This window comes from Lycium ferocissimum, chromosome 9 (assembly GCF_029784015.1).
Source record: "Lycium ferocissimum isolate CSIRO_LF1 chromosome 9, AGI_CSIRO_Lferr_CH_V1, whole genome shotgun sequence".
Classification (NCBI taxonomy): domain Eukaryota; kingdom Viridiplantae; phylum Streptophyta; class Magnoliopsida; order Solanales; family Solanaceae; genus Lycium; species Lycium ferocissimum.
The window spans coordinates 34,815,656-34,838,817 of record NC_081350.1 but is presented as its reverse complement, the minus strand read 5'-3'; the positions used below and the strand labels follow the sequence as shown (position 1 = coordinate 34,838,817).

The 23,162-nt window shown below is 36.5% G+C and overlaps 1 protein-coding gene across 1 annotated transcript; it reads right to left on the bottom strand.

Moving 5' to 3' along the window:
* Positions 1-20,827: 20,827 nt before the first annotated feature.
* On the bottom strand, positions 20,828-23,162 carry LOC132030426 (MYB-like transcription factor ODO1). Its single transcript, XM_059420051.1, has 2 exons — positions 22,718-23,162; positions 20,828-21,879 (listed from the first exon to the last, which is right to left on the bottom strand). The coding sequence occupies exons 1-2, from the start codon at positions 22,978-22,980 to the stop codon at positions 21,300-21,302; spliced, it is 843 nt and encodes a 280-aa protein (XP_059276034.1). The 5' UTR covers positions 22,981-23,162; the 3' UTR covers positions 20,828-21,299.

Sequence of the window (23,162 nt, the reverse complement as noted above, 5' to 3'; positions counted from 1 at the left end):
TCAAAAAGTCGGGTTTACGCGTTTTCAGTTATATTTAAGGTCAGTTTATTTCCCAAAGACCCCATTCACGAAAATTTACCCTAAAGTCAATAAGAACAAGTCCCAAGCCTCAAGAACCCTAAAAGGTAAGTGTTATCATGATTCTAGGTTGAATTCAAGTCTCGATTCCCTTTCTAACATCAAACCCATGATTCTTAACATGATTTTGTGATCAAAACCTAAGGTTGCAACATAATTCTTCCCAAAGTGATTCAAGCTAGGGTTTGGGTGTTCTTCATTAGAAAAGTGATTTGTTAAACCTTGTTTAACAAATTAAGGTATGTCTCCCTTTTAAAAACCTTATTTTGGATGTATGTCTCCCTTTTAAAAACCTTATTTTGATGTATGTCTCCTTTTTTAAAAACCTTATTTTAACTATAAAGGTGATTTTAAAAACCTTATTTTGGATGTATGTCTCCCTTTTTTTAAAAACCTTATTTTGAATGTATGTCTCCCTTTTAAAAACCTTATTTTGAATGTATGTCTCCTTTTAAAAACCTTATTTTGGATGTATGTCTCCCTTTAAAAACCTTATTTTGAATGTATGTCTCCCTTTAAAAACCTTATTTTGGATGTATGTCTCCTTTTAAAAACCTTATTTTGGATGTATGTCTCCTTTAAAAACCTTATTTTGAATGTATATCTCTTCAAAAAAAAAATCCTTTTCAACTATAAAGGTGATTTGTATGTCTCTTTTGAACATAAAGTTATCGGTTTTTACGAACTCTTTGTTGTGATTTGTATGTCTCTTTTAAAATCACATTTGAAACCATTGTTAGGAGTATTAATTTTATTGAAGATTCTTTAATGAATGAAAGGAAAAGTAATTCTTCTCATGGTTCTTGAACTCCAATTCATGACTAAATGGTGGTTAATGTGTGTGGGAGGGACAAACCCACATTAAACCTAGATGGTAACAAACCCTATATATGTATATGATATTATGAATGTCTTCCTCTATAAGAGATGCTTAATAATGAAGGAGAACGATTGGTAATGATATTGGAATTCTCTTGATGGATGATTTAACTAGTTACTTGAAAGGTTGTTGACTCATAAAAGTATGTTATTACGAATTGTGGAAATTGAAACTTGTTTAAAGAAGTGAAACGTTTTCGTGGACATTCTTTGAAACGATTTATCTTTACGATATGGCATAACGAACCTTAATGGTAAATGGTGATGTGACTACCTTGAGATGAATTGTAATTCGACTTTTATGCTATGAACTCGTCGTGTGCTTATGCCTAGCCATTTAGGATGAATGGTCACCGAGGATCTCATATTCCGCGTGCTTATGCCTAGCCATTCGGGAGGATGAATGGTCACCGAGGATCCATATTCCGTGTGCTTATGCCTAGCCATTTGGGAGGATGAATGGTCACCGAGGATCTCATATTCGGTGTGCTTATGCCTAGCCATTCGTGAGGATGAATGGTCACCGAGGATCTCATATTCCGGCGTGCTTAGGCCATTCGGGAGGATGAGTGGTCACCGAGGATCTCATATTCCGGTGTGCTTATGCCTAGCCATTCGGGAGGATGAGTGGTCACCGAGGATCTCATATTCCGGTGTGCTTATGCCTAGTTTATGCCTAGCCATTCGGGAGGATGAGTGGTCACCGAGGATTTTATAATCAGGTGTGGTGCGCTGTGACAAGGGAACCCTATGGTGATCCCCTCGATATGATTTATTCCCGTATTGGCATGTGTGACATTCTTATTCTCTTATGGAATTGTTGATGACTATCTTAATTGATCAATTTGAAAGGCATATTTGAAAGTTGTAACTTGACAAAAGACTTTATAATCGGTTTGATAATTCTTATTAAGATACACATGCCGATTACTTGTCTTATATTGAGTAATGGTTTTGTAAATTGTTTAACAAATGATATTAAGAATCAAAAAGTGGAATGACTTTTTATGCCATCTTCTCAGAACTAATTTCTTTATGTATTATTATATTTTATTTTTATAATATTTGTTGTCCCCGAGACACTCACTGAGTACCCAGTACTCAGGCATACCATTGTTGTTTTTTATGGTATGTTAGGTATCATTGAGGAGCAGGTTCGTGATATGCCTACGACCTAAGAGAACTTGCTGCTTCGAGACTATTCGGTGAGCCCACAAGATTGTTCGTGGGGCACCATTCTATCTTTACTCTTCGCCTTTTTAGTTTCGGGGCTGCGTCCCGATGATTTAGACATTCATCATTATCTTAGAAGCTCCATAGTATACATTCTTGTGGGTAGTAGTTGAGTTTTGTTAACTCTTGGGCATCGTCGCGTTTGATTAACTTTTATGATATTAAAGACTTCCGCCGATTTAGTTTATGTATTCATGATTTGTTACATTTAATGTATAAACCGGTTGGAGGCGAATGTTGAACCCGGCGGTTCAAGTATTATTATTATGTTGTTTAGGTTCTTCCGATGTTGTTTATGACATCGGATGCCTGGCCACGTCCGCAAATTGGGGTTTTGGGGCGTGACAAGATTGGTATCAGAGCCTAGGTTTAAATGTGTCCTAGGAGTTGTCTGTGTCTGTGGAGTTGTGTCTAGTGGAGTCTTCCTTGTGCAGCCTGATCACCTGCATAATCGAAAGACTACCAGGACATTTATAGGCGTTTCCTATTCTTCTTGATTCTAGATTGTGCTGTAGAGCTTAAAGTCCTTTCTAGGATCGTTCTAATTCGCTCGTTAATTCGTGCCTTGCAGAAATGACTCTGACGCGATCCAAAAATGGTAAACGAGGACGTCCTGCGAAAGTTAACCGAAATCTTGGGGGCGCGAATGTTGGTAATGGAAATGATGCTGGAAACCAAGCACCACCCCCAGCACCGCCTGCTCCTGCTGTTCCTGTTGCGGGTGTGCCTGAGATTGGTACTATGCAGACGGCCATTCAAATGTTGACTGCTTTGGTTGTGGCTCAACAATGCCAGCGCGGAGGTGTGGGACCTCGTGGTGGTGGCGATTTAATTTTATTTCTAGAGCTTCCTAGACTTAAAGCCACCGCAGTTCTTTGGGTCACGAGAGGTGGACGACCCCCCAACACTTTTTAGATGAGACCTTTAAGGCATTGAGGGCAATGGATGCCCGTGATTCGTGTCGCGAGGCTTGCTTCGTATCAGTTGAAGGATGTTGCTCACGTATGGTTTGAGATGTGGGAATCTGAGAGAGGTGACACTGCTTTAGCTCCGACATGGGCTGAATTTGAAGAGGCGTTCATGGAAAGGTTTTTGTCTGATGAGGAAAGAATTGCTATGGCTACGAAGTTTGAAAAGCTAGAGCAGGGTAACAAGTCGGTTCGTGAGTATAGTCTGGAGTTCACTCGTCTGTCAAAGTATGCTTTATACATGATTCCGACTGAAAAGCATAAGTTGACTCGCTTTGTGAAAGGCTTGGTACCACGTATCAAGTCCGTACGTGTCTTTGTTGCTATGTCTCCTACTTGCACTTTCTCATCTCTCGGTGGGGTTTGCCGAACAACAAGAGAATTGGAAGGGCGAAGAGATGCTTGAAAGGGAACAAAGTAAGAAGGCCCGATCTACGGTGGTTTCACCGGTTCGTATGATGGAGGGAAACGGAAGGTAATTCGCACCTCGGCCACTATTTCTCGCTTTAATGGGGGTGTTCCATCCGGTGGACAAAGTCGAGGAACGGTAATCAAAATGGATATTCACACGGTAGTAACCGACAAGCATCCGACGGAACGATCCTATTTGTCACCATTGTGGTATAAGGGTCACATCAAGAAATATTGTAGGAAGTGGCTTCGTGAAATGCCTAACTCTTCCGGCCACGAATAATTCACCTAATGGTAATGTCAACAACACTCCTAATGCTCGTGGTAATGGGGGCTAGTAAAGCGGTTGCTAACACCGCTAACGGGGGACAAGCTCGACTTTATGGTTTGACTCGTAGAGAGAGGCCGAAGACCCCGACGACGCGGGCACGAGTATTGTAACTATATGTTCTCTTAAGGCGTATCCGTTGACCGATTCAAGTTTGACTATTCATTATAAAACTCTGTGCTTTGTCCTCGACTATGGTAGAAAACCCAAACAGTTAGTTCCTCGATATTACTCCTAGGATCTATAATATTGCGTGGTGTGGTTAAGAATCGTGAGACTACTTCCGATTTGTTGGAAATAAGAATAGAGTACTTTGAGGTAATTATGGGTACAGACTGGCTTACCAAGTGTTATACAGTCCTAGATTGAAATGGCTATGCTAGTAGTTCTAGGTGAACCCACTATAGATTGAAAGAGTAATATCGTTAAATCTCGAGGTAGACTATGGGTGTAAATCCCTTATTCCATGCTTAGACTCGTCTGGTTGTTGTGGGAGTCTCTGCGAGGACCATATGGTTATTGTTACCACATTATATGAGTTTTGTTTGTGATATCTTACCACATAAAGAAGCACTAGTGATAATTCGAAAGTTTGAGGGTTAGCGAAAATCTTAGGCCATAAGCCTCATTCGAGGACGAATGATCTTAAGGGGGGATAATGTAACACCCCGTAAACTTGAACTAGGTGTGAATATATAAAAATCTAGTATTAAGATGATATTTTATCTATATGAATCCATTCTTGGTGAATTCGGGTGGAGGATGGTCGTTTTGAAGTCAAACCAATTAGTGAAGTTCTTAAGGCCTCTTAAATTCGCCTAAGTTTTGGTAGGTCTGTCTTCTAGGCGATTTTTATGAAAATGTGTTGCGAATTTGGAAACACTTCCTCAATGAAAGTTGTAGATCTTTGAAATATCTTTCCAACGGTAGGTCGCCCAGCCAAAACGAAGTTACGTACAAGAAGTTATGTCCATTTTACCGAACACTGTACAGAACCGACACACGCCGCCTCTTCAGGCGCGTGGGGGCGCGTTCAATGGCCCCGCATCGCGGGCCAATCGTGCAAGTCTGAGTATTGAGCTGCAGAACATCGCGCGATGTTCCCACATCGCGGACCCATCGCGTAACGGGTCGGATTTAGGTCAAAAAGTCGGGTTTACGCGTTTTCAGTTATATTTAAGGTTGGGGTTTATTTCCCCGACCCCATTCACGAAAATTTACCCTAAAGTCAATAAGAACAAGTCCCAAGCCTCAAAAACCCTAAAAGGTAAGTGTTATCATGATTCTAGGTTGAATTCAAGTCTCGATTCCCTTTCTAACATCAAACCCATGATTCTTAACATGATTTTGTGATCAAAACCTAGGGTTGCAACATAATTCTTTCCAAAGTGATTCAAGCTAGGGTTTGGGTGTTCTTCATTAGAAAAGTGATTTGTTAAACCTTATTTAACAAATTAAGGTATGTCTCCCTTTTAAAAACCTTAATGTATGTCCTTTTTTATTTTGAATTTTGTATGTCTCCTTATTTTGGATGTATGTCTCCTTTTAAAAACCTTATTTTGAATGTAAAAAACCTTATTTTGAATGTATGTCTTTTTAAAAACCTTATTTTGAATGTATGTCTCCTTTTAAAAACCTTATTTTGATTGTATGTCTCTTTTAAAAACCTTATTTTGGATGTATGTCTCCTTTTAAAAACCTTATTTTGGATGTATGTCTTTTTTAAAAACCTTATTTTGGATGTATGTCTCCCTTTTAAAAACCTTATTTTGAATGTATATCTCTTCAAAAAAAAAAAATCCTTTTCAACTATAAAGGTGATTTGTATGTCTCTTTTGAACATACTGTTTCTATCGGTTTTTACGAACTCTTTGGTTGTGATTTGTATGTCTCTTTTAAAATCACATTTGAAACCATTGTTAGGAGTATTAATTTTATTGAAGATTCTTTAATGAATGAAAGGAAAAGTAATTCTTCTCATGGTTCTTGAACTCCAATTCATGACTAAATGGTGGTTAATGTGTGTGAGGGGACAAACCCACATTAAACCTAGATGGTAACAAACCCTATATATGTATATGATATTATGAATGTCTTCCTCTATAAGAGATGCTTAATAATGAAGGAGAACGATTGGTAATGATATTGGAATTCTCTTGATGGATGATTTAACTAGTTACTTGAAAAGGTTGTTGACTCATAAAAGTATGTTATTACGAATTGTGGAAATTGAAACTTGTTTAAAGAAGTGAAACGTTTTCGACATTCTTTGAAACGATTTATCTTTACGATATGGCATAACGAACCTTAATGGTAAATGGTGATGTGACTACCTTGAGATGAATTGTAATTCGACTTTTATGCTATGAACTCCATTCGGGAGGATGAATGGTCACCGTCTCATATTCCGCTTATGCCTAGCCATTCGGGAGGATGAATGGTCACCGAGGATCTCATATTCCGGTGTGTGCTTATGCCTAGGATCTTATATTCCGGTGTGCTTATATTCCGGAGCTTATGCCATTCATTTGGGAGGATGAATGGTCAGTGGTCACCGAGGATGAGTGGTCACCGAGGATCTCATATTCCGGTGCTTACGCCTAGCCATTCGTGGATGAGTGGTCACCGAGATCTCATATTCGGGTGCTTACGCCTAGGGGTGAGTGGTCACCGAGGATTTCATATTCTCGTGTGTTTATGCCTAGCCATTCGGGAGGATGAGTGGTCACCGAGGATTTTATAATCCGGTGTGGTGTATTTCGTGACAAGGGAACCCTATGGTGATCCCCTCGATATGATTTATTCTTGGGCCGTATTGGCATGTGTGACATTCTTATTCTCTTATGGAATTGTTGATGACTATCTTAATTGATCAATTTGAAAGGCATATTTGAAAGTTGTAACTTGACAAAAGACTTTATAATCGGTTTTGATAATTCTTATTAAGATACACATGCCGATTACTTGTCTTATATTGAGTAATGGTTTTGTAAACTCGTTTAACAAATGATATTAAGAATCAAAAAGTGGAATGACGTTTTTATGCCATCTTCTCGTAACCGATTTCTTTATGTATTATTATATTTTATTTTTATAATATTTGTTGTCCCCGAGACACTCACCGAGTACCCGCACTCGTGCATACCATTGTTGTTTTTTATGGTATGTTAGGTATCATTGAGGAGCGTGTTCGTGATACGCCTACGACTTAAGAGAACTTGCTGCTTCGAGACTATTCGGTGAGCCCACAAGATTGTTCGTGGGCACCATTCTATCTTTACTCTTCGCCTTTTAGTTTCGGGTCGTCACGACGATTTAGACATTCATCATTATCTTAGAAGCTCCATAGTATACATTCTTGCGGGTAGTAGTTGAGTTTTGTTAACTCTCGGGCATCGTCGCGTTTGATTAACTTTTATGATATTAAAGACTTCCGCCGATTTAGTTTATGTATTCATGATTTGTTACATTTAATGTATAAACTGTTGGAGGCGAATGTTGAACCTGGCGGGTTCAAGTATTATTATTATGTTGTTTAGGTTCTTCCGATGTTGTTTATGACATCGGATGCCGGTCACGTCCAGGGTGGGTTTTGGGGCGTGACACGACACCCCTTTGCCGGAAAATTACATTGTATATATAAGTGAAATTTTGATTTTATAGGTATGTATACTACTGTTGACACCCCTTAATACAAGTTGAAGGCTTAGCATAGCGGTTAAGGGGTTGCAAAAAGTCTTTAAGATCATGGGTTCAAACCTAGGTCACGACATTTCTACATTTTTTGACACCCCTTAATATGAATCCTGGCTCCGCCACTGGCTCCGCCCCTGCCCATTTTAATCGCCCGAATGCAATTCATAAATGAGATGTACATTTATTAACTCAACCTATTTTAATCAGCAAAGGTTGATCCCAACCTGCTCATTCAACACCCAAAATACGACCACTTCTCAAAGGGGTAGTGGGATTTCAAGAGCAGTATGATATGAGATAATATTCGATCTCCATAATTTCCTAATTGGCAGACATAATTCTCAACTACCTCTTAGCAAAGGAGGAACCATTTTCTCAGTGTCATTTGTTGTGGATAAAGGTAGGTATGTACTTTACTTCCACTAATTTTGTCCAAAAAAGTCTTAAGCTACATTACTTTAGATGACTTTGATCAACATGTAAATTAAGCTTAAAAGGCGATCTTTCCCTTCTGTATGATGAAGTCATTTTAAGGTACGTACACACCATAAATATTACTGATTTTTCCCCATAAATCCAAGTTTTGATGGACAGAATTAACTGATACATGTACTGGTGAGAGGTAGCAGATATCCTGTGAAATTAATTGAAGTGCGCATAAGTTGGGTATGAGATTATACTGGATATGTTTTTGTTGCTGTACGTTGAGCGTAAAGCTAGCCCGAACACCATGAATTAAAATAATAAAAAAGGTACGTAAACACCTTTAACTTTCGCTAGGAGAAGACTTGGAAATTTTGTCGAGTAGCAATTAAGTTAGAATATAGTATATCAGTGACATATACATCATATATACTGTATGTTATGTGCAGTCTTTTTTATAGTCTAAGCTTCATAAACATAGTAGCATGATACTTATTAAAATAAATTGAGTACAGACGATGCCAAAGGGGAAAGTTTTTGCCTTTTTTGTTATCAAATCTCATCATAAAGATTTAGTAAATCCTGTAGCTCAAGAATATATCACTCAGCTTCGTTTAAAAGAATAGGAAAAAATGATGGATAAAAAACGGATGAGTAGATCAAAAAAATTAATCCAAATAAGGAATGATGTCAACGTCTCAGAATATTGGAAAAGAAAAAAGGCAAATCATGAGGGGAACCATACATTATTAAGTCTGATATTACCAAAAATTGGAAGTTCATCGTGTTCTTCGAAAGGTATATTACAAAGTTGAGTCCAGGCCAACTTTACTTCCTTAAAATGTATTTTGCATCACCATATCTTTTTATCACAATTAACCACACAACTTCAGGAAGAAAATACTAGATGTCGATATCAAACTCATATAAAAGTACTTTGGCCAACAAATTAGGTTTAATACACAAATTAACACTCCCAACTTACTAAGTTCTGTAAAATAGGTCATCGCGTCACTTTTACTTGTTGTAACAGGTAAAATATTTTATTTCAAGATTATAAATTCTACTACATTTTAAGAATGCTTGCCTATAGATATTCTTTGACTGACTTAATAATGTAAAAAAATTACACTTATAAGATAGTACATAACTTAAACTGATATATAGTAATCTTGATTTTTTGGTAACGGTCGATAGCTAGGTTCCACAACTAGCAAACAACAGTAGTATCAAGGGAATGTGAACATCACATTTAGTCGAAAGATGACATAATTAATTTTATCACTGGAAGTATCTCCATTTTAGTGCCTTATAAACTTAATAATAGCTCCATCTTGATAATCCTATAACGCAATCGTCACCTGCCGACAAATTTTAGCAGGTTAGTGCTCAGCTTTGTGAATCTACTATTTTGCATTACTTTTTACGTGTCAGCTTAACGTAAAAAGGTTAAAAAATACATCGACGTTACCCGGAATATAATATTATAAAAGTATTTTTTTACTGGTTATAAAGTACGTAGAGAGTGCAAACTATTTTACTCTATATATTAGAAGTGAGACTTGAAGGACGAACACATGCTCCAATTACTGTACCGTGCGCTTTATTGAGTAAACTTTTCAATTTTGTATTACTTTTGGGCCCTTGGTCTTTTATACAATTCCAATTGTGTCCTCATAAGCTTACCTAAGGACACGTGTATATTGCACTTTATGTTAGGGGTGAGCGTTCGGTTTTTCGGTTCGGTTTGGCTATTTCGGGTTCGGTTTTTTGAAGGTGGACACCAAATACCGAACCAAACTAGTTCGGTTCGGTTCGGTTTCGATTTTTTCAATTCGGTTTTTTTAATATAATATTAGAAGCGATTCCATTGACACTAATTCATATTCTCAAAAGCAATAAAACATAAAACTGATAAATTGAAATCAAAATCAAACAAACAGGATACACAAGAACAGAAAACTATAATCATGACATAGGATTACTAGGTGTTATATATATACTTTAAGAATAATTAAGAAAACACATAAAGGACATACATTAATCCTAAAGAGACATTCTAGTTACCTTTCTTTATTAAGGATATTTGATTTTTTCAATTGAAGTGAAAAATTAGGGATACAAATGCAAAAGAGGAATTATTACAATTGGGTTTTTTTTGCTTTAAACTTAATGGGCTGGATATTTTAATTTTTTTGGGTAATGTATTAAATTTCGGTGCGCGTTCGGTTTTCGGTTCGGTTTTATCAAACTTCGGTTAATTTATTTTGGTTGATTTTTTGACGATGGACACCAAACATTGAACCAAACTAGTTCGGTTCGGTTCGGTTTGTTGAAGTTTCGGTTCGATTTTTCAATTTTCGGTATTTATGCCCAGCCCACTTTATGTTAGCGTACAACATGTATTTCATATTTTACTCTATATTAGAAATGAGACTTGAAAGACGAACACATGCTCCAATTATCGTACCGTGTGCAAACTTTTCAATTTTGTATTACTTTTGGGCCCTTGGTCTTTTATACAATTCTCATTGTGTCCTCATATGCTTACATAAGGACACGTGTATATTGCACTTTATGTTAGTGTACAACATGTATTTCACTGTAGAGACAGATATCACAAACCCTTCCTCTGAATTTAAGTTCTACTGCTCAGTTTTTAGAGCATGTCCGCTTATGTGTTTCTCTGTTCTTCACTCTTTTAAGTATCATCTCTGTTTCGAGTTTCTCACCATTCTTCTGCTTTTGTTTTTGCTCTTGCAGTGAGTGCTGCTGAGGGGGGAAACATGGTACTTGTTTTAGTATAAAAACGGACTGTATTACTTTTCAGGTAACTGGATATAAATTGTTCCTTACTGTCATAAAAACGGTTCCTTTTTTTTATTTTCTGAATTTTGGGTATCAATTGAGCTTTATTTTTTTCTGATATGTTTGTATCTTCTTCTTACATATTCATGGATTTTCTTTTCCCCAGTTGGTTACCTATTTTGGACCTGCATGTTCTGAATTGTGACAACTTCCCACATCCTGCAGTTAGAGAATCAGTTTATCTTTGCGTTGTGTGAGAAAAATTCCTCAGTGGATTCTTGAGTTCCATAAGGCGTGATCGAGTAACTGCCCTGTAAGAATATGCATTCTTTTTATTTGATTGATAATTTTCTTCTCACCTACAAAAGAAGATAAATCTAAAATAATGAGATTCTTCTTCTCTCTTTTCTATTTTTCTTTCTTCTGAGTACTTTGATAATATATACGAGTCATATAAATGATTCTTCCTACTACATATTCATCTAATGTGTTTGATTATATGTCTGAATGCATATAAAATTGCTTTCGTGTGGAATAAAAAGGCATAGTACAGTGGAAGTGAAGAGCATTAAGCAGGAGATGATAACATTGTAGTATCTGAAGGAGGAAGACTAGGGGAATTGAAGAGGACGTGGCTTAGTAACCAATCTCTTCGAATCCAGGTTTTTTTTATAGGTGTTCTACCAACATATTCATATATAAAGTACATTAAATTCTTCAATTGGACATTATTGTTGAAAATATATAGATGAAGTTCCCAATGTTTTTCTCTTTAGTTTGGAACCCCAACCCCCTAAAAGCATATATAAGAGGTCTAGAGACAAATAATGTGGCATTGATTCTTTTATGGTTATAGGTGTGGAGAACTGCATTGGGTGTTAATAAAATTGTACTACAATTCTAGATTTTTAGAATGATAATTAATATCAAATTTTGTCTCCTTTAGTTGTTTTGGGGTTAATAGAAGTGTGCTGGTATTACGGGATTATTGGTCCATTTTATTGAATGTGGTTGTTGCGTTTACTATTTTCTTCGTTTGCCTGTGGACTGGTTATGATTGAAAGATTTAATTGTCAAAGTTCTTATTTTGATACACGTCAAGCTTAGTTCTTATGATGATGCCTAGAAGTCAATAAAAATGGACAATTGCTGCGAGTAAGTGTTGAACTTTGTTTATGATAACAAGTTTTCGTTATCCATTGTGAAAAGTTTGAGTAACTAATCATAGAGGACTTGGAGTAGAGTTTTCTTTTAAGATGCACAACATTGAGTGATATTTAAGAACTTACAAACATGAAATATGGAAATAGCAGGGAAGTTCATTCAACCGTAATTCTGAGATTTGGCTAGAAAATTCAGTGTGAAATTCAAGAGCGATTTATGAAGCTATGTGTCTTATAGGTTGGACTTCTCCTCATATGGTTAATAAGTAGGATTCCAAATGATAATCTAACTCTTGCCAAAAGAAGTCGGTTTCTTATATAGCTTGAATACGTCCTTTTTCAATAGCTAGCTTGTGATTAATATGCAAGTCCCTTCCTAACATAATGTTGGAGTTTCATCCTTTGGATGACCGACTTCTTTTTTCATTTACTCCCTCCGTCCCAATTTAAATGTCTTAGTTTGACTTGACACGAAATTTAACAAATAGAGCTTGGCACGAAGTGGCACGAAGTTTAAGAAATAGAGTGAGACTTTTGAATCTTGTGATCTTAAATTAAAGATGGATAAAGTAGCAAAAAGTACTTTGAATCTTGTGATTTTAAACTTGCCACGTAGGATGTTTGAAATGTCAACTTACTAAATATAAAAAGAGACACTCTTTTTGGGACAGACCAAAAAGGAAAGTAAGACACTTAAAATGGAACGGAGGGTTTATAATGTTTATCCTTCATTCTATCATATGTGTTCTACTCATTTCAATTTCTTCTTTTGGTTAAAAACTCTTGCTTTCCACTCATTTAATGTGATCTGACTTATTGTAACATGTGCTTTCACCGAGAAAAAACGAGGATCTAAGTGGTGCAACTTATTAGATTACTAAATTTTTTATAGTGTACTATTATGGTGTTATAAAAAGATGGATATAGTGGAAGAAGTAAGAAATAATAATATGGAGATTCCGTTGAAAATGTTGAACCTACAACTTTTGAAAATTGTAGGATAGAATAAGAGAGTGGTCAGTAGAGATCTGAGAAATGGGTATCTGAAAATTAATTACAAATCTAATACTAACAAATATTGCAAGGATTAAACACCAGACATATTTGATGCTTGGGAGCTTTTGATAGTATGTCAACACCAGTTATGTCTCTATACAAGTTGGTAGTACTAAGTTTCTTTTTAGTTACCCTTGGTTCTGTTTGAGCAAATACTACGGTGTGATTTTATTCAGTTTTTTTTCCTTTAATTAATTATACCATTACTTGAAGAATTCTGTTAGGTAGGTTAAGTTTTCCCATGATCTCCTAACCAATGCCACTTGAGAAAATATTTTTTATGAACTAGAGACAGTGACCTGGTGTAAGGGTGTCAAGTGGGCGGGGCCAGCCCAAAACCCGGCCCACCACCGGCCCAGCCCAAACCCACTAAGAGGTGTAAGGGGCTGGGCTAGGTGGGCTTTATTAGGGGGCGGGGCCGGAGAAGGTGGACAGCCCACCAGCCCGGCCCACCAGTAGCCCGGGTGATGGCCCACCGGGGCACCGGCCCGACCCGGCCCACTTCGAATTAAAAAAAAAAAAAAAAAAAAAGATAAGTACTACATTTATTACTAATAATACGTATTTTAAAAATATTGTATCCCAATAAATTAGGAGTCTCTTTTTACGGAGCACTTTAGTTTTCTTTAAAATTGTATTTTAAAGCTAGACAATCTTGTTTTCTAAACAAATATACCTTTGATACATTTTCAGTATATAGTATATATTAGATTGTGATAGTACTTATCTCAACAAATATACCTTTGATAAATCATTCAGTTCAATTTCATGCCTTTTCACAAGTGTCTACGCAACACACGGTACCCCCTCCACCCCCTCCCCAATAGGCTAATACCCGACGCTCTGGACTTGTGGAGATATATGTCACCACATGTTGACATTTAGCATGTTCCTCATTTACTTTCAAAAAAATGCATCCACTACTGCCTTGAAGTTGATGCGAACTCGAGGAGAAGGTGGAGGTGAAGTAATGTACACTAGTTGAATAACAAACTTAGATAAAGAGAATTGTGTGAAAATGAAGAAGAATGGAGGGGTATTTATAGTTTGAAAATATGACCAAAGTATTTAGGGGTTCAAATAAAATTAGCAACGACTAGTTTTTTAAATTTACAACGGCTAGCTTTACGACTAAACTTTTTTTTAATTTAGCAATTTTATCATTAGATGTAAATGTTAATTTTATTATTATTAGTAGTAAATGTAAATTTCTATTTTTGTATTAGAACTTAAAAAAAAAAAAAAAAAAAAAAAAAAGCCCGGCCCGGCCGGTTAGCCCGAGGTGTAGCCCCTATCCGGGGTGGGCTGGGCCGGACACCCTTTTCCCTCCCCAAGCCCGTCCCCCTGTGGCCCACGTTTAAATGGCTCGGCCCGGCCCGGTCCGGCCTAGCCCACTTGACACCCTCCTGGTGCTTAGCCTTAATGACTTTGTTATCCCTTTAGTTCCCATAAACTCCATGTGTTGTACACATGGTCATAGCAGGAGGGAATCTCTTCATTGCCTCCATTAGTGATCTAAAACGTTGAAACTGAGACTAAAAGGTTATCCATATGTTAAATTCTCCCATGAAACAAGGAAATATTTGTGCACTAGGTGAAACAGCTCTAACTCATACTTTGTGACCCGCTAATATCTATTTTTGCACTCCTCTTAATTTCAGTTTCTTTAGTTGATTGGTGTTCACCTACTTCTTGAAGGTACCTCAGACCTCTCGATATAGTGTGGTTTGGAATGGAAGAGGCTGACTACTAAGCTTAGGACTACAACTCATGCTCGGTGGGAATGATGAATTTGGATGTACTTGTGATGTGTGCTTGAAGATACAATGTATTGAGCTATTCTGCACATATTATCGATAAAAGTATACCTATTCAGCATAATGATGTACAAAAAAGTTTTGGGGTTATGGTATCTACTTCCCACATTAATAACTCATGGCTTTCTAATTTTGTCATTGCATTAATGTGAAAGCTGTAATTTTGGATATAAACTTACGTGGTTTACCATTGGCAATGGTAATTTGAGATAATTATATTTAGTATTTTGCAGGGTGGGTATAGTGTTTTAGATTGTAGCTAGATGTATTACGGTCTGGGATGGACATTGTGCAAATCCTAAATAAAGAAGTATTCCCCTTACAAAGTTACTACAGTCTCCATATACTAAAGAGTCGATCAATTATCAATCCATCTTCGACCAACTTTTTGACTATTTGGTGAGCACGGGAACTGGCTTTCTAGTCGTTGATAGAGTCAAAACTAAGGAGAAATTGATGAGATAAATTAAGTTTTCAATTACTTTTTCCCTTAATTTTCTAGCTCAAGAGATTAACACTTTAAACCTTAATACACAAAGCAATATTTTTCACGTCCCGAATCATGGCACAGGCGTAACACGACGCAATTGCACATTTGAATGTGACCGAAATGAACCACATGGCTTGCTAAATCAACATGGGGCATGAGCTGATGCGGAACATAATAAAACATGCATGACTTGTAATAAACATGGAAATTAATAATCATAAGTCTGAAAATAATAATTTACCATGAATGCGGAATAGTCTGAAAACATAATAAGTAATGAGCCAATACTGGCTATACAACTTTGAACATCTAACATGACATAACTGGGCTAGTCTATGAAACCTCTGATAGGAGTCTATCTGCTAAATTGTTTACCTAGACAAGGACCCCGACATACTTTAACTGTATAATGGACGTGAAATAAATAAAGATAACACCCCGAATAGAATAGGGCTCACCAATAGCTGATACAAGCAATCCTAACGAGCAGATCCGTCATCCTATAAAACTGCATCGTGAAATGCAGGCCCCCAAGCAAATAAAAGGGGACGTCAGTGCATTCGAATTGCACTGGTATGTAAAACAACTTAACTAAATAAGCATGGCACATGAAATAGTAGAACTGAAACTGAAACTGTATTTGTAAGCTGAACATGAACATGAGTATCATCTAACATGAATATATATATGTAACATGAGCAAAACATTTTAAATGGGAGATCCTTAGTATAACCGATGTGTAACCACCACGTAAATACGTGGTGTCTGATCTCTACCCAACCAGCTAAGCCATCTTGTACCTTTCCGGGGTACAAGACATGAACATGAAGGTATCGTCTTAACTGGGCGGAGCGATCCTTATCCTACGCTAGCATACGTAGTTTCAGGCGATCTGAGCTTTCTCGGTAATCTGTTCAACTCCCAAAAGCATGAACATGGATATATTTGGCTCAATACCCCATGAAATATATAAATATGATTGTAAACATGATTCGTGGTTGTATTATAACATAAAGATAAATATATAATATAACTTGTATGAAAAGATGGATACATGTACTTGTATGAAAACATGGAAACATGTAGGATTTTCATAAAAATAAGCATAATACTTCATATCTTACATTTAAGAACCCATGATATACAAAGTATGGGTTTTCATGAATTATGGACAGATTTTTAATAACCAAAATGGAATATCAAGAACACAATAACGAATTATTAATACAAACATAATATATTATGGTACATGTACTTAGAGTTATCATGAACATGTCTAGAACCTTAGTTTTTGAAGAGATTTCATATAATCATAGAAGAACATGACGTGTGAAAGAATAATGATGTTCCCACACATAAATAGAAACCCTACATACATGTAATCGCTCCAATCCAACAAACTAAACTGCTTCTCTGACGAAGAACACCAAAACTCTAGCTTTGAATCGCTTGAGAAGGATTTACCTTGGAAATTCTATATTTTGGTTGAAGAATCATGTTATTAATCATGAATTAATGTTGGAATTACTTAGGAATCGTTAGAGCGATCTTACCTTGGCGTGGAAGGATGAGGAGAGCAGGAAAACGGTACAACACGGCTTTAGAACGAAGTTGGAATGTCTGATAAATGAAATTTTTAGTTAAGTGTTAAATTTATAGCATGGGGCATTTTGGACACCCAGGCTCGCCGAGCGTAGTTGTTACACCTTGGAAATTCCAGATGTGTTGCCTTATATAAGTGCCAAAAAGGTTCCACGAGGATTGGAAGTCAAACGAGTCGACGAGAATGGAATTCGAAAATTCCCAGTTGTACGGCCATTTGTGCAGACCGTATAAATTATACGGCCCGTATAATGGTCCATAGATTTCTTCCAGAGAAGGATGAAACCCGGTGATATTATACGGTCTGATTATACGGACCGTATAAATTATACGGCCCATATAATTGGCCGTATAATCGGGTCGAGTCAGAATTTTCTTTTTATAAACATGGATGACCCTCACTTTATTTTCATTTCCCACATTTCTTCCAAGCTCTCCAAGGCTCCAAAACCCTTTTCCCAACATATTTCACTCAAACCCAAGAGATTACAAATATCAAATAGCAAGAATCAAAGTGTTCATGTGTTAGAAGGCTTCCTAGGGTTGGTAGATTTCAAGAAATACTTGGGCATTGTAGCTAGGGTTTTTGTACAAGTTAATAGCTGCTCCAAAGCTTGTTCCTATGGGATAAAAAGGTTAGTTTTCATGTTTATTTCATGTTATTGAGCATCCTTGGTTGTAGCAAAACTTGGGTAGAAGAAGGAAGTAGAAAATAAAGTCTAAATGTAGCTTTTATGATGTTTGTGAGTAGTAAGCTAACTTGAGTCATGATTCTTAGTATGATATGGATATAATCTTGTTATGGAAGGCAATAATGGTGATAAGGAATCGTTGCATGAAAATGTGCAAAAGTTGGTATGAAGTTGCAAGTATGAGTTGAATATGAGAGTGAATATTGAAGGCTTAATGTAATGTGATTACTTGATTGTGATATTGTGGATGCTATTGTGGATGTTTGGGAGTTGTATTGTAGTATAGTGGAAGTCGATGTAATAGGGGAAGTGCTGCCCAATTTTCGTTAAATCATGAATTATTCTAGTTTAGGTTTAAAGGTATCATTAAGGCTTAACTATGGTATGAATCCTTCTAAATGTAGATTATTCAAGTTTCGATGGTGAACATTAAATAGCTAAGAAGACAAAGAGGTATGTAAGGCTAACCCTTCTTTCTTTAAGGCATGGTTCCTTTGCTATATACTCTTTCATGAGTCCCATAATGTCCTCCAAATGATTCTATCTCTAAAGTTACTAAAGCTCATGATCCTCGATACTTTCATGAGTCCATTGCCTTCCTTATATGATAGTTGATCCTCCAAGGATAGACGTAACTAAAACGATGATGGTAATGATGTTGATGATACTTATGGGCTCTTATGTATACGTATCTAAGTATGTATGACTATTATGTAACACCGAGCTTATATGGCTGGGTATGATACTTATCGCGCGCACACCTCTGCAGTTGGGTACGGATAACACTGAGCCTTGGTAGGGCCAGGTATGTATAATCACCGAGTCTCGTCATGGCCGGGTATGTGAATCACCGAACCTTTGTGGTCGGGTACGGAATAAATACGAATACGAATATGTATATATATGTATATATGCATGAGTAAGCATTAGAAATAGAAGGTCCCTATGAAAGACAAGTAAGTAAATATGATGATGGTCACTAGAGGTACAAATGGTTCTATCACCTCCTGATTTTCTATCTTATGCTATTTCTTACGCTTCTACTATGATGTTGATTATGCTTTACATATTCAGTACATTATTCGTACTGACGTCTTTTTATTTGTGGACGCTGCGTCATGCCCGCAGGTGGACAGGGAGACAGGCTTGATCCATAGATTAGTTGTTCAGAGACTGCATAGAGGAGCTCCATTTCATCCGGAGCTACAGCTTTTGGTATTATTCTTTTGTGTATATACATATGGGTATGGCGGGGTCCTGTCCCGCCTATATGATGATACATACTCTCCTTAGAGGTTCGTAGATAGTTGTGCATGGTTAGATGTCTTGTAGCCTTGACGGCTCATATTTTGTACATTATTTTGATAGCCTCATCGGCTTGTGTATATAGATATGGGCATTGTTGTCGATGATGATATAAATGTGTTGTTGCCCAATAAGATTAGTACTATTGATGTATGGAAATTATGAGAAAGCCATGTGGTCCAACTAAACGTGAATACGAATGTACGATAAGAGGTGCCCGGGTGGGTTAGTACCGGGTGCCCGTCGTAGCCCACCGGTCGGTTCGTGACAGCAGTCTAAGGCAAGCCTTGCCTCGCTTAGGGTCGAGCTCCCCTATCCATTTTACACTAAGACGATTTTTCCCAATTTTTTCACTTTTGGACCCCTACCTTGCTGAGTGCAGTCTATGGCTTGCCCCTACCTCGCTTTGGGGTGAGCTCAGCGAGCTCCCCTATCCATTTTACACTTAGTCAAAATTTCACATTTTTCTGCTCGTCGACAGCGTTCAGTAAAATTGGCATAACTCCTAACACAAAGCTCTGCTCACGCTCCCCAATATACAGGTGGAAAGCTATTCAAAGAGCTAAAACTATCAGTTTTAGGTATATTTTCATGAAATTGGGCTTGAATGCAGACGTAACGAAAGCTTAGTTGATTCTATCGAATTTTAAGCGCCTTACAATTAGCCATCTTGCGACGATCATATCTCCCTGCTCCGATCTTTGATAGTCCTGGTCTTTTATATGGTTAGAAACTTCGTACTACAACTTTCGTTAAGGGTACTTCTCCAAATTCCCAACTAATCAAGGGGTTATGGGTGCCCGAAATAGGCCTGTCAACCATTTTCGTAATACGTACAAACTTTCAATTTTTTCGCTAAAACTCTAACATTACGGTTATAACCCTAGTTTTAAGATACGGGGTGTAACAATATTGTAAGTAGAAAAAACTATTTGAAACATTATTTTTGCACTTTTTATTTATTAAGATCTTACTCTGATTTGAATGTGGAGTAGTTCCTTTAATTATATCTCCTTTTTCAGAAAGATAACATCGTGACGAACTCTAAAACTACTGAACTACTAAAGTGGTGTTAAAATTAACATCATTCAATTGTTGCAGAGTAGTTTTAAACTCCCAGATCATATCACTCACTTTCAAGAACTTCAAAAAAATTCATTAGTTCCAAGATTCCTGCGAGAATGAATATTTACAAGGCGGTTACCATATTAATATAAATGAAAAAGGTAAATAACCTTTTTTAATAAATATAAATATTGCGGCTACTAAGAGTGGGTTTGCTATTTCGTTTAATAAGTTTATAAGCAGGTCAAATTTGCTTATAGTTACTTTTTAATTTATTTAAACGCAAAAGTTCTTAGAAGTTAAAATCAATCAAAAATCATAAGTTGATCTCAACTTATAATTTTGCAGCTTATACAGTACTTTTGGTTTGATCAAGCTTTATGATTTTATCTCTAATATCTTTTGTAATCTACTAAATACTCTTCCCGAAACATAAATTCTAAATTAGATCTCTATTCTATTTCCGTTATTCGTCCTTTTACGTCAAAATACTTTAAATTTTATATATATATATATAGGTAATATTGATCATTGAATAATAAAAAGTCAGTATTCACACCTTTTTATCAAACACACTAACAATTTATTTTCAGCTTCAACACTTCCATCCAAATATGTAATTGTTCAATTCTAAAACCAGGTTCAACACCTAAAAACACTTTTCAACACTTAATTTATTATCAGCTACTTTTATATCAGGTATATTGATATATTGCATCTATGATAGCTCCGAAAATCATAAGCGCTAGTTATGTTGTTGCCAAGACTCAAAAGAAGAAAAGAGGAAAAGGAGGAAATTACAGAGAGGACAGATAAAAAGAAGAGGGTGTCATTATAATTTATATATCTCCACATAATAATTTACAAAAGGTTTCTTATAATATACGTACATATGAACCCCTCCAATAATTTGCCTCAAAGTATATCATGTTCCCATCCTTGGCACAGGGATATAGCACTAAACATCTCTACAATTGACACAACTATACAATATCATTTATATCTCTTTGGACTTTATTTTTCCTAACATGATTGGTTCATTTGACTGGTTGGTTGGTAGCTAGCTATAGGTCGCCCAAAAACCACTAAATTAGAAGCAGGGTTTCACCTTGGACTCTTCGAGAATATTCTAAGCAGTATTAATAAAATTTGTACAATACAAACAAAATATAACTTCCTAGTACTCCAGACATGATACCTTTGTAAACATGCATGTAATTTGAAGAACACTAATGTTGTGAAAACTAGAATTTCTTGGCTATGTCCAATTCAGTAATTTTAATAATTACTGCTTGTTCTCCATGTCATATTTGGTGTTAAAGACCTCCAATTCAACATCATTGAAGCAATTGTCAAAACCAAAGTCATGGATCCCAAAATCTTGACAATCCAATAGCCAATTGAAACTTTCATCGTCCCATGCTGTCATGTTGTTGATGTTGTCGAAACTTTTTGGGGGAAGTTCCCATGGCGAATCCATACGAGGAGGAGCATCATCAGCTTCCAGTAGGCAACTCAGCAGTGGATCATTTTCGTTAAACGCGTTGAGGACAAGCTTGGATTCATTACAAGAGTTTTCAGACGAAGAAGCAGAAGAAGATGACGTAGAAGAGTTATCTAATTCTAACGAGGTGGCTGCTGCAGTGACGCTTGTACTCTCCGGTACAACCACTACCTGCTGATGAACATTATTTTGACCAGATTCTAGGATTGGTTGATCAGTTGGATTTTCTTCTTTGTTGAGTGGTTCATGTGTAACAGGATCAATCCCCATTTTGAGAAGCTTTTTCTTAATATGTGTGTTCCAATGATTTTTTATCTCATTGTCAGTCCTTCCCGGTAATCTTGCAGCAATTTTGGACCACCTGTTGCAAAAAAGTTTGAAAATATTATAATGGACAAACTAAAGCAAGGTAAGGAAAAGGAATTACTAATTAACTACTATTTCAAGTCCACTTCAAGAAGAAATGAAATAGATTGATCATTGATAAGATAAAATAAATACACTTCTTTTTGAAGCCAGAATATTTTAATATAGCGATAGTACATTACTTGATAATGCAGGATTAATCATGAAGGGTAAAAGTAAAATCAGTGATCAAGAAGCTTCATTTCACCAAAAATGAATAAAATTGTAGCATAAGATATATATAAATTTCTTATCTTGTTTTGTTTCCTTTTTTCCCCACAAAAGTCATGCACTTTTAAAAGCAACAATAGCTTTCGTAATAGTACTAACATTTATTATGAGTTCAATCATAACTCTAGGAAAAGAAACTTTTCCTTTTGCCTTTCTTTCTGTAGCATGAAAATGTACACAGTACATAGGGATCAAAAAGAACATGAAACACGAGAAAACTCTACATAAAAGCCCAAATTAACCACTAAAACTCATCATATTAAGTAAAGCTTACAAAGGATAAGAAAACTCTACAATAAAGAAGTTCCTCTTTAACTAAAAAACACAAAGAGAAGTATATTACTCCTTCTGTCTCAATTCATATGGGGTGTTTGATTGAGCATTGGATTTAAGAAAAGAAAAAAAGACTTTCGAAACTTGTGGTAGCTAGACATTGATATGACTATAAATCATCTCATTAAGTTCAAAATTAAATTATTTCTAAAAAATAAAGTATGACATTCTTTTCGAGACAGATTATTACAAAGGATAGTATGACACATAAACTCAAACAGTGGGAGTACCTGTTTCCAAGACGAGCATGGAGATCAATGACCAATTTCTCCTCAGCTTCACTAAGAAGGCCTCTTTTCAAGTCTGGTCGAAGGTAATTAGTCCATCGGAGACGACAACTCTTACCGCAACGCCGAAGACCGGCAAGTTTAGGGACAGCACGCCAACAACATTGGCCATTTGTAAGAATGAAATTGATGAGTTTCTTGTCTTCCTCACCTGTCCATGGCCCTTTCTTCACTCCAAGTTTGTCACAACAAGGTTGTCTACCCATCCCTATATGTACTACTCTCAACTAACACCAACAAACAAGCTACAACAAAAACAAAATGTTGCGTTTGCTAAAAAAATTGCACTTCTACCCACCTTTATATATATGATGATTACATCCACCAACTTCAACTTTTCTTGTAAAGTTCTCACCTTTCTTCTTGAAAACTTGTTTAGACATATATA